Genomic DNA, 12,790 nt, shown 5'->3' on the forward strand with positions numbered 1-12,790 from the left:
GTGCCATGCAAATGTGTTGAAGCCCAGGGCCAGATTCCAGTTCCTTGGTTACAACATCTTTGAGATTTCTGCCCAGTGGGAAAAACAGCTCCAGAACATGATGAAATACAGAAGCTCCAGAAGACAGATGCCCTAAGAAAAGGTGGGCTTCCTGTTGGCCCTCTCTGACCTTCTTTTCAGCTTCCCACCAGTCTTCCTTACAGGACATACATAGGAGTCTCTACAGGAATGGTACCTTAAGGTTTCTCAACAGTCAAGCCAGCATAAGGAACTGGTGCCTCTGATCCTGGCTGCTTGCTCCCCTCCAGGCTGCAGGCTCCGAATGTGCAACAATACCACTGCTTGTACCTAGTTTAATACCACAGAAGCAGGGCTTAGAGGGTAGTAAAGAATTATTTTTTCAACACTTCTATTTTTCATGATGTTAGCATGGTGTCCAGAGACACCTCCACAAAGAATAAGGTCTCAAACAAGTATTTATTTTCCTTATAACATGTTAAGTATTTATCAAAAGGACTTCTAAAATGGGATCAGATGCTTTATTCCTTGAGCACTCATCTTTCATTCTTATTCCAGGAATATAAACTGAGGCCACTAATACAAGAGTACATGACAGCACACTTCAAGGATTTAATTTTGTTGAAATTCAAGTCACTGTAATCTTGCCTTCTGCTTTTGCCAGAAAGATACTAAACCCTGACAACTTTTGAGATCCAACAGAGAACCCTGCAAGGTGCCCCTGTCTCCTACAGCTAATGTAAAATAACAGTGGGCAAAGACTTTCCTCATCTTCTTAAAACAGTGATCTCCATAAGGGATGGCTAGAATTCTTATTCACCAGAATAAGAAACAAGCTCCAAACCCTTTTAAATTCAGATTTATACAGCAATACACATATGGACAGGCATCTTACTTAAATTGTTGCTCCAGCTATCTCTAGATTAAGATCATAAAAGGCACACCAGTTATCTGCTAGACAGTGATGTCCCAAAATATTCGTTTTAATAAAAGGACCAATTTTATTTGGTGGGAGGTTTTAAAGAAAAACACTTGATCACATATAATTTACAATGAGTTTTTAAAACTTGTATCTAGCACATCCAGAAAAGGCCAAAATGAACAGCTCTCATTGCAATTACATACCTACAAAGTATTTTTAAAGACACAGGTGGGAAAGATGGTAAAATATTTGTGGGCCATCCAAATAAATTGTAACAGCCATATTTGCATACATTCCCCTCTTGTGCAGCATCTGAAAAACTACAGCTTCTGGAAAAGCAGCTCATGACCAGAAACAGCCAAGAAGGATAATCTACACAAATGCACATTTCCACATTACTACCCAGAGCCTAATCCTTGCAAATTTAACCTTCAGACCAACACCAGCTGTGTGCAGAAGAAAGTTTCAGGCCTCTGAACTGATTATTTGTTGTGCACAAGCAACAAATCAGTTCTGAGGTAAAGTTACCAACCAGATTACATTAAATAGTTATTTTAAAAAGAAATACAATGCAATTAAAGTTAGCTTGGCACTTTGATTGCTTTCTTAAAATAGAAACTGTCTGTGTTTTTAAAATGCTGAGCTGCGAGAAGCTTGCTTATATAGGATCTCTCTCTGGGAGCTGGTAAAACCAGGACTGTAAAGGACACAGAGGGACCTCTTCATACAAATAAGGCATAAATCATCCCTATAGCCACGATGTCCTCTTGGCAAACAGAGATCACTTGTATAAGCTACAGCAGTGTCATTAACTCACCAAAAGATGGAAAACAAAACAAAAATTCAAGAGCCGCAGCAAGGTAATAGAAAAGGCCTGGTATCAATATGCCACTCCCATAATGAAAGGAAATGTTTCCTTAGCAAGAATTTAAGTGATAGATTTTTAATAAAACAGTTCTAATAAACAGTTGTAAACACAATAACAGAAAGTTGTAAATATTTACACCATTGCCTTTCTTTTTCGTTTGCTTGTTAGATGTCATTGTATTTGAGAAAAGACTGATAGCTTTATTAGATCTGGGAAAACAAGTAATAAAACAAAATCAAGACACACCAAAACATAATCAATTCATGAATACCACATGGCAAACCAACCACTGATCTATAGCACATTTTCAAACTGTCATTCAGGTAATCAATTACCAGGCACTTCTTTTTCCTCTTTTAAGCCCAGGAACTTTGGCCGAGTGGAGTGGATCTGCCAGATGCCAGCAGCACAACAGCTGGTAGAAGTGCTCCCGCAGCTCCTCTTTCTAAAAATGTTCAATTTGTTTCATGACATCCCATGACAGCAATATAACAAAATCAAATCCCTCCTAAACTGAGCCAATCTGCCGGCAGAAAGCTTTGACGAATTTAGTAACAACTTGTAAAGCCAGTATAAAAATTTGTTTATTCTAAAAGTAGAATTTCCTTGGCAAATTAGAGCTGGCTTCATCGGGAATTCCAATCTCTGTAATTTACATAAAGCTATATCAGAACCGCGAGGAAGTAAACTTGAAAAAGGATTATGCTGAGAAATTCTCCTTGAAATAACCGGAGGTTTCAGCCAGAGACATCCACCCCCGCACAGGCACGCGGGGCACCCGCCCGCAGCGCAATTTACCCTGCCTCCGCAACGAGGAGGACTCGGCAAGCGGTGGGGGCCAAATCCTACTGGAAAAAAATCGCCGGAAACTGAGCGGCCAACGGGGGAGGAGGGAGATAAAACAAAAACCGGGGAAAGGCCGCGGCGGCTCCGCTCTGCCCCTGCCCCGGGGCGCGCAAAACCCCGCGGCCGCGCACGGCCCGGCCCCGCCGGCTCCCGCGTACCTGCGCTTCGGAGAGTGTCGATGCTCTGCGGGCGGGCGGCGAGGTCGGCCACAGCCTGCGCGAACTGCGACCGGGCGCGCTGGTACTGCTCGAACACTGCGGGCGGCAGCGCCGGGGCGCCAGGTCAGCGGGCGGGCGGGCGAGCGCCAGCCCCGCTCCCCGAGCCCCGGTCCCCAGCCCAGCCTACCTTGCAGGACCTGCCGCTGGCTCATGGCGGCGCCGGGCGGGCTCCGCGCCCGCGGGGATTTCCGCGCTGTGGACGCGTCTCCCCGGCAACCGGGCGGAAGCAGAGCCGCGGGGCGGGGCCTAGGTAGTGACGTCACGCTGCCGCCCGCCGCGCCCGGTCCCGCTCCGCCCCGCGGGGCTCCGCGCGCCGCGCTCGGGCCGCGCCCGCGGGGACGGGACGGGACGGGGCGGGATGGGATGAGCTGAGCTGAGCTGAGCTGAGCTGAGCTGAGCGGCGACGGCGGCCCGGCGGGCTGTGTCCCGCACACGTGTGTCACATGCTCCCTGCCGGCACAGCTGTGGGTATCGGCACCTACAGAGGTTCGCGGGGGCGAGCGGACCGGCAGCTCCGCGGAGAGGGGAGCGCCGCTGTGTCACGTCTGTAGCACAAACACAGCACAGCACCTGCGGGAGGGTGTCACACGACGTGACATGAAAACGTGTACAGCCGCTGTGCGCACTCACCTCCCACCGGCAGGCAGCTGCTGCTCTCGGGAGCGCCGGGGAAGGAAGGGGTCGGATGGGGTCGGGCAGGGAAGGCGCAGCGCCCGCGGGACGGTGCCGGGCTCGGCGCAGGGACGTGTCCGGGCCACGGCCGCGGCGCATCGCCGAGTTCCGCGCCGCGGAGGCTGGCCGGAAGATGTCGGACGGCCGGACCGGGGCCTGCCCGCCCCCGCTGATGTTTGGGAGCGGCGCCGCGGGCGCCCCGCCGGTGCGTATCGGTGGGACGCGCTGCTCCTCCGGGGGCGCGTCCCTTGTCCCGCTCCGCTGCTGCGCAACTTGCCAAGGGCTCGGCGGGCAGACAGAGAGAAACTCGCCGCTCTGGCGAAATCCAGCGCATCTTCCGGCAGATAGAGGGTCCACCTGCGTGGCTCCCGCTTCCCTCCGCTCCCTAGGTGGGGAGGGAAGATAAAAACTAAATGAGAAAAATAAGGACAGCTCGAAGCTGCTTGCCCCCCGCCGCGCCTTAATTCTTCGCGGTGTCCTTTGATTTTAGTTTTTTCTTTCCTATCTCACCACCGATGCGATTCCTCCTCGGGGATCTCCGCTCTTGCCTTACTCCGCCGCGACGACCCACGCAGGGGGTTTTTGAGCCTCATGGGGAATAAACTTGTCCCGCGCAAGGCCACGGAGCCCCCTTCAACCCACGGCCACGGAGCGCGGCGGCGCCGGGGCGGTGTGGGCAGCGCGGACGCGCAGGAGCAAGCCCGTGGGCTACAGCCTCCGCCGGGAGCCACGGGAGTGTGGCAGAAGAAGCGCCGTGCCCCGCTGAAGGGAAGGATTTTCTCAGACGATACACAGTGCGGTGAATGATCTGCGCACCCATCCGCGCAGAAGACTCGCGCAGCGGCAGCTCCCCGCCCCGCTCGGCCGCAGGTGGCCGGGAGCAGCATCCGCTCTCTCGGTGCAGGGGGAGCAGCGTGGAAAGGGGCACGGTGGGGATGGATGGTCCGGCAGCAGCCCTCTGGCTCTGCCTAGCACAGACACAAGATACTCCTGTGCACTGGGGGGGTGGGGGGATTTTTTTTTTTTTTTTTTTTTTTTTTTTTTTTTTTTTTTTTTTTTTTTTTTTTTTCTTTCCCAGCAGCCTATCACTCTGGTAGATAAGCTGCGCACTGCCTTCCACTTTTTCCCATATTGGTGTCCGGCCACAAGGACTAATTACGAATAATTCCCTTCATTACTGGTTGGCAAAGACATGGTTGCATCTACGAGTAAACACAGCCTTGGAGGTCTGTATAGCAGCTAGTGCAAACGGTGGGACTGGAAAATGAAATCAGTGTTATAAAGGTTTGAAGAGAAATAGACTCTACATCTCCCCCAGTATCTTTTGAGGGCGATTCCCAAGACGGAGGATACTTGTGAACGAAAGTAATAGTTAGCTCTGCTATCGATCAGGCTGTTCCAAGTGAAATTGTGATCCACAACAGAAAATCGGAGTTAATAGTCAATAAAGAATGTCACTTTCTGTAGCCACACATTATTGCACAGTGGCTTCAAGATTTCATAGGCGGGTAATTTGTCCTGCAAAGCTGCAAATGTACAAAATCAGACGACTGACACTATATAAACATATTATCTGATAGGTAATATAAAGTTTTGTCTCATACCTTAAAGTTGGAATGCTGAAGGTACTTCAGCTGCCTTTTTAAAGTTTAGAAAAGTTAAAGAGAGACATCTGAATTTTTAAAAACTCCTGTCTGTGTTTGCTCAGCTGAAAAGTGAGGGGCTAACATACACAACATCATGGTCTAAAATGAGCTACGTCTTTCCAAGAGTATTTAGTGCAGGGAAAAAAAAAATCTCTTTAAGCAAACAAATTAAACAGGTGGCGTACTATTCTTTACAAATAAAGGAGACAAATAAAATCAGATTGGTGAGAAGGTCGTTTGCCACAGAAAATATTTTGGGAAATTATCACCATGTGTACTTGAGAAGGGAACAGCTGTTAAACACATTTCTTTATACTTATTTCTGTTCCTAAGTTAAATAAAAAATAAACAAATGGTGATTAATTACTTCCAGAGGTTTAAAAAAAAAAAAAAAAAAGCAGATGTGTCGATTACAGATAAATTGATTTATCTGTCTAATTAAGTCTAATGTTTGGATAAGGAACAACAAAACGCACCCTGAGTGCCACCAAGTCTTGCTGTTACACTTCGTTGCTTGATACTAAGTCTGTTCACATGGTTAATAATAATGATGAGGAATAAACACCATGCAAATGTGGTCTACGGAAATGTCACCGGCTCTCGCAAAAGTACTGAAGACGGAAAATCATTTATGGAAATTACGTAGTTGTGAGACTTCATTGCCTACTGCTGGGGTGCTCATTAGTAGGAAACCTGTGTCCTTAAGCGGGTGGTGTTAGTAATGACTGCTTTACCGCACACGGCAGCTTAAAAAATAAACCGGAGACCGGGGGAATAGGCAACAATTATCTAAATGAATAATGTGCCTTTGCTTTCTGGTGGGTGTTCTTTAATTTCAGACTTTGATTCACTCGGAAATACGCCCGGAACGTGGCGAGGGAGCATAATTTTCTCCAAGACGGGGAAGGGCGAAGTTGCTCCTGGGATTTTTTCGGGGGTGAGACGTACCGAGGGCGTGGATTTTTCCGGCTCGATCTCGTCCCCGCGGGTGCGAGGCAACAGGTGACTCAGCTCCGGGCGCTGCCGGGTGCCCCACGCAGGATCCCCGGCTGGAAGGGCACTGGGTGGCCGATCCGGGATCGGGCTCTCTGCCCCTCGACGGCTCATGCCCCGCTGTGTCCCGGCTGGCCAAGCCGCGGATGTTCTGCTGCGGCTTACAACTGCACGAAGCCCATTCAAAGGTGAGGTCTTCCCGTGCTTTGGTGCGGCGGCTTCCCCCCGGTTCCGGAGGCCCCCGGGACAGCCCGCCGGGGCTGCGGCTCACCCGGGCTGGAGCCGGTCCGCCCCCGGCCGTCCCCCGCGCCCGTCAGCGAGGCGCTGGGTCTCCCCATCTGCCTCTGGAGGGTCTGCTCCTCCTGCCACACGCCTAGCAAATTGTTTAAGGCGTTCATAAGGTTATAGAAATTAGGGGTTTTAATCCCATATTTGCACAACTCAGCTCATTTGGTGGGAAGAGCAACGCACAAACTCTCCCACAGATCGGAGTTGGACTTTTTAAAATCGGAGTTGGGTTTTTAAAAGCCAGGAGTTTGAACGTGGAAAGGTTAGTGGGAGTGAATGGGACGTAGGCAACTGAAGTGCTCTCTCGAAAAGAGTACAATGAATGAAGAATCTCCAACTCCACGTATAGCCTCTACTGAAATTAATTTGGATCCTTGAATAGTTTATTTTTCAAATTAAAGTTGGGCTGTGCCATTACCTGATTTTAGCAAAAACTCTGTCAGAGAGACTGTAGGAATGGAGAGTTATCTGTTTTTTCTCCCTGAGCTTTGGCTCGGGGCTGCAGGGACTCACGTCATTCTAGCATCCCCTCTCCGAATTTTTGGTGGCGAGTTTAGTCTGTAAGACCTTCCTATAGAGTAAATTATTTGTGTGAGGAGAAGACAGAAACGTCGAGGCACTTCAGACACGTAGAAAGAGGACTTCTCTTTTTTCTTCACCCAAGAGGACGACGCTGGCATTTGAACAGATATTTATGACAACTGTAATCGTGTCAACGGTACAGATTTGGCTAGTGGAGATTGGTGCATCACCATTACAATCGGGATGCCTGAATAAAAAATTTAAGAGATAAATAAACCGGAAAATGGCAAAACATGTCAAGTTGACTTGCAGGATGGGACCAGGAAATATTAGCTAGTAGGGCTGAACCCTTTTCATCACGCGCATATGGTTACACCTCTGGTTTCCTGCGGAACCGTCAGCGCCTGTGCAGTGCCATTTAAAAAAAAAAAAATAATTTTGGGACGTTCCAAAACTGAAAGCCGGAGCTTAATTTATTCTGGGGACTTGAAAGGACCGAGGTCTTCCTTTGTGTCTGATGCTCCGGGGGAGGGTGTGTGTTGGCTTGGCGCTGAACGCTACCCGCATCTACATATGTAAACCCAGCAGCGTTTCTCCCCCCCGCGCCGGTCGGATTGCAGCTCTCAACAAAGCTACCACACAATGCGAAATGCGCGGAGCCTGCGCGGCTGCGGCTGAAAGCCAGTATTTAGCTTGATGTGGAAGGACCAAATCTGCGCGGTGCCCAGCGGAGCCCGCAGCGCGCCCCGAGGCCGTCCCGTCCTCCTGCACCGTTATTGTCCCTGGCTGCTGTGGTTAGAGGGGTGGGGACTGGCAGCAGCCAGACGACCGTATCCCGGTTTGCAGAAGAAGGTGTAACGAGAGGCTCTGGCAGCAGCAAAGGCTGCAAATCGCTGTCGTGTGGTTGCTATTAGCAACAAATCAGCTGAACAGCCTGCAAACCCCGAGCACCTAGGGCGGAGGTGGCAGGGAGAGCGCCGGGGCTGGGAAGGCTGGGGTTGATGCACGCTTTCCCGTGGGGACCTCCCGTGCCGCCCCGAGCTGCCTCCCTGCAGGACGGCCAAGGAGGGGCAGGGCAAGGGGAGATGCTGCCACCGCCGCGCACTGCGCTCCAGGAGAGGGGAAAGCCAACCCTCTTAAAAGAGACAAAATGGCAGCTCATGGCTTGTAGGCATCCTTCCCGGCGCTGAGCCGCTCTCTCGCCTCCGCCGGTCCGCCCTGCTGCCAGCTTCTCCGTGCCCAGGGGCTCTCCCCGCCTGCCCGGCTGCACAACCCCAGCCCGGGGAGCAGCAGCGCGTTGTCCCCCGAGGCTCTAGCCGCAGCCCTTCGCAGCCAGCCTACCCAACCTAGAAATCGAAGTGCCATCGCTTCGGAAGGCACACGTCCCGACCGACTACATGGAAGCACCCATTGGCCGGGCGGAGCTGCGGCTCCGCGCACCGCGCACCCAGCTGGGCTCGCGCTCTGCCGGTGTCGAGAACTTACGGAGTGTATGCGCAGGCTCCGCAACCCGCGCAGTGAGAGCTGCCTCGCAGGGGCATCACTCACTCAGCATTCCTGCACCTTGGCCATGCCTTCCTTTCAGCACCCTGTTAGCATAGCCTCTTGGGTATCTTGATTTCAGTTGTTGGGGCTTTCTTCTGTTTTTTATTTTGTTGTTTTGTTTTGTTGGAGAGTTTTTTCCCTCATTTCCCGTTCAAAGTTTTGGGATTCTGTATGTGGACTTTTTTGGGGGTTCTTTGGTGGAGTGTGAGGATTTTGTTATTTTGTTTGGGTTTTTTTCTGATTTTTTTTGTTTGAGTTTTGGGGAAATGTTTTTGTTTGGTTTGGTTTTGGTTTGAGTTTTTTGTTTGGTTGGTTGGTTGGGTTTTTTTGGTTTTTTTTTTGTTTGTTTGTTTTTTTAAGACTCAGTCCACCTTGGAGGCCTCCATCAGCTTCACGATGTTGTCTCACAGATTAGAAAATGCCTCGTTGAGAAGGCAACTCTCGAGCATCCCCAGCACATGGTGAAGGAGGAGTAAGAAATGTCACCACTGGCAGCAGCGCCTGGAATCTCTGCGCTCAGCGGAGGCCCCAGGATGCGAGGCGGCTCCTCCCGGCCTCGGCCTCCTCCACCGGGGATGCGGCGGCCGAGAGGCAGCGGGGACGCGGAGCCGGCGGCGGGCGCTGAGGGGGAAGGGCTGCTGGCTGCCTCTGCTATTGGAAAGTGCCTCCCTGCCACTGCGGAGTTCTCACCCGGCCGCTCCTGGAAAATGTACCACCTCCACACCGTTGAAAGCATCGGCGTTCGGAACGGGGAAGGCATCTGCCTGTCCCCGGCGATAGGAACATGCAGCCCTTTGTGTCTCTAGCCGAGGTGCGATATTCAGCTGCGGGCCATGAAAATAGATACGCCAAATGGCTACCGCGACCCCCTCCTATCCCTCGGGGAGGTGGGCTCGCCCCGAGGCCCCACCGTGCCCCGGGAAGGGTTGGTGCCGGCCAGCCACAGCGGGAGGCCGTGTGCTTGCGGCAGGGCGGACGGGGATACAGGACAGCGGCGCCCCGCAGCTGGAAAACCCGGAATGCCCCCGTCCCGCTGCGCACATTCCCAAATGTCCGGGCTGGCTGGAGCGCCCTAAAGGCCAGGAGGCGGGAGAAGGCAGATTGGAGGCAGGACGGTGCGGAGCCTGCGGCGGCACCGCTACGCCTCAGCGGAGGGCGGCTGCGGCCGGGGGTGCTGCCTGCCAGGCGTGCCCGCCGCACCCCGGCCGGACCCGGCACGGCCCGAGAGCTGCCAAAGGCGCGACGGGAGCACCCGCCGCGGCCGCCGGCGGAGGCCGATGAGGCGGCGCTGGCGGGGCCGTGCGCGGCGGGCGCGGCGCGGAGTGGCCGGCGGGTCCCCCCGCGGATCCCGCTCCGCGCAGCCCCGTTCGAATCTGGCGGCGCGGGGGAAGTTCCGCGGGCGCGAGAGGTGCGCAGGCGCAAGATGGCCTCTGCCGGGCGCGGGGGGCGCGGAGCGGGGCGGCCCGCCCGTGGAGGGGCAGCCGGCGGGGGCCCGGCCGCGCCCGCGGCACCGGCGGCGCCCAGCGCCACGTTTCCACGCCGGCCCGAGAAGCCGCGTTCCCGCCGGCGGAGGCGAAGCGGAGACAAACGCAGCAGAACCGTAGCTCCCGGCTGGGCTCCCGGGGCGGGCAGCGGCCGCCCGCCCGGCGGCGGGGAGGCCCGCGGGCTCCTCGCACCCCTGGGGCAGCGCCCGCCTCCGGCACCGCCACTCGCGGCCTTTCCGTGACTGCCGCTGTCTTGCCCGTCGCGGCCGGGGCTTCGCGTCAGCGAGCGGGGATGGAAGTCCCTCTCCCTGCCCAACCCCGGCAAGGAAAACCTCCTTTGCCGTGGGTGTTACGTGTCCTTCGTGCTCTACCCGTTGCTGACATATATTTTTTTTCCCCTTTAACCCACATCATTACTGTTAAATAAATACAAATATCCCATCCCCAAAGACGGCGAGACCGAGAATTGCCTGGTCCACACCGGGCTTTACAAGTGTTTCTGTTCTCCTGGCGGGACTCCTCTGTTGGTCGCGGGAAAAGCGAGTGAAGGGGACAGAGTTGGAAAAAATCCTCGCTGCCAGAATCCTTGCCATTCTCGAGTTAATTAAACACAAAACAACAGTGGGTCGGAGCTCCCGGAACGGGACAACGACATTGAGCTGCGGAAAGCGGAGATCCGCAGCCCTTGGGAGGTGAGGGCAGGTTCTTCTCCAGGCGTCCTCCGGGTAAGAGACGGGCACAAAAGATGAAAAATAAACTGTTTATAGTAAAATAAAGGAAATCCGTTTCAAGTACCCAGAGTAGGAGCAAGAACGTTAAAAATTAACAGCGGAAACAGGAAACACTTATCTGAGTAAACATTGTCTCAGAATTTCACCGTTTTAAAATTGGGAGGGCGCGAGGTGCTCGGCGGAGCCGCCGCAACCCTCCTCCCGCTGCGGTGCCTGTGGCGGGCGCCGCCGCCGACCGCCCGTTCTGGGGCCAGAAATCGGAGCCCGGCACGACGAGACAACCCGATCCTCGTCAGCCAGTTTGGTGGCAAAGATCGGAACTGCAGGAGTTCCTGCGTGGTGAGAGATGAACAGTCCAAAAGTGATGTTTGGAAGGCAGGAGCAGTCTGCCGCCGGGGCTGAGGAACCGGCGGTACGGGGCCGCGGCGAAGAAAAAAGAGGCGCAGGGTTGGCGGAGGCGGAAGGAAGGAGAGTTCGCCCCGGTACCGGCCATGGGAAGACTTGCTTTGGGCGCGCTTTGAAAATCCCCAGCGACTCCTGGGGCAGCGGTGCGGCGGCGGAGGAGACGGCGGTGGCCCGGCGGCCGCGGCCAGAGGACCAAAGGCATCGCCAGGTCGGGAAGGGCGGCCGCCGCTGCCACTGCCTCCGCCGTCGGGTTTCTATGCCCCCCATCATTCAAAAATGGGGGAACGTCGTTTTCTCACGGCGTTTCCTGAAGCTCCCCCGGTGCTGTCCGGGTCACCGGCGCCGCGGCGGTGCCGCCCGCCGCTTCCCTCTCCTGCCCACGGGACGCTGCCGGTGACGGAAATCTGTCGGCGGTACCCGCCCGCCAGCGTCGGTTTTCTGGAAGTCATGGGCGCAGGTTGTTGAGAGAAATGGTCAGTGCTGGGGGACAACCATCTCGGCTCAGCAAGCTCGTCATGCTCCTCTTTCTCTCCCGGCACATTTCTGCATTCCGTCTCCCTGTTTCTGACCGTCTTCTCCAGAAGCGTATGGAGCTTTTCATGCTTCCTCTCTGTTGCTTTCCCCGGGGTTGGATCCCCATTCGTGCCGGACACAAAAGTGCTGCTTGGAGCGGCAGGCAGCTGAACCAGGGCGGAAAATTTGGTCGGACGAAGACAGAAAAAAATCCTTTTCCAGCCGGCACAGACCACTCCTGCCTCTCTATCCTTGACCAGATTGCTTGTTGAACAAGCTCAGGAAAACGCTGTAGACTTCGCCTTTATCCCTCCATCTATATAAACGCAACGCTGGATAATGAAAAGATTCCTCTTACACGTACCGAGCGGAGATTTCTTTCCTTTCAGGGAGAATTTAGGTACATGTGAAAGGAAAACCTGTCACTATGTATATGCAAAGGAAAATATTGTGAAACCGGGAAAGCTGACATAGCAGCTTCACAAGTAGAACACCAAGATGCTATCTTTGATCGTCCTCCCAGTTGTGCTTAGCAGTATATAAGCATCGCAGTGCCATCTGCGCAGGGCCAGCAGCAAAACAAAAGTTTCACATGGCAGCACAAACATCCTCGGCGGCTTTTGCAGCTCGGCAAGAGAGCTACTAGAGCGTTTGGTCTTGTTCAGACAGGAGATGTCAAATTGGGAGAGGTCGAAAATACTGTAAAAGCTTAGTAAACCTGGAAGGGAAATATCCAACTCCTGTTTCACTGCCGAGTGCCTCACGGGCACTCCACAAAGACCGAGATTAGCTCCGTATTGATGCTAGAAGTAGTGATTAACTGCTATTTCTAGTAAAATTAAGCACATTTTGATCAGTGTGCTAACGTACAAGCCTCTGCTGCAGGTTCAGTGCTGGTTTTTGGGCGAAATAATTCAACTGGTACAGTGTGATTCACTCATATAGCTGAGGGAATCATGTAAAGATAGACATTCAGTCCCATTGAGAGGTATCTTTCTATTAAAACGTATTTAGTTCCACTAAGGCTTTAAAAGTAATCCAGGGTAGCACAGGCAGAGCATTGCACTCGCCATCACAAAAATCAAGTTCTTCCCTTCCCGGACAGTGCAGTTTAACAGG

The 12,790-nt window shown here is 53.4% G+C and overlaps 1 protein-coding gene across 1 annotated transcript in view; it reads right to left on the reverse strand.

The window, feature by feature from the left end:
- SPAG6 (sperm associated antigen 6) overlaps positions 1–3,087 on the reverse strand; it is a 34,197-nt gene extending 31,110 nt beyond the window's left edge. The window contains exons 1-2 of the mRNA XM_053970603.1: positions 3,000–3,087; positions 2,813–2,908 (exon numbers count right to left, since the gene is read on the reverse strand). Of these exons, the coding sequence (XP_053826578.1) occupies positions 2,813–2,908; positions 3,000–3,024 (121 nt within the window). The 5' untranslated portion in view covers positions 3,025–3,087. The remainder of the gene's footprint in view (positions 1–2,812; positions 2,909–2,999) is intronic.
- Positions 3,088–12,790: the final 9,703 nt, after the last annotated feature.

This window comes from Vidua macroura, chromosome 1, assembly GCF_024509145.1.
Source record: "Vidua macroura isolate BioBank_ID:100142 chromosome 1, ASM2450914v1, whole genome shotgun sequence".
Lineage (NCBI taxonomy): Eukaryota > Metazoa > Chordata > Aves > Passeriformes > Viduidae > Vidua > Vidua macroura.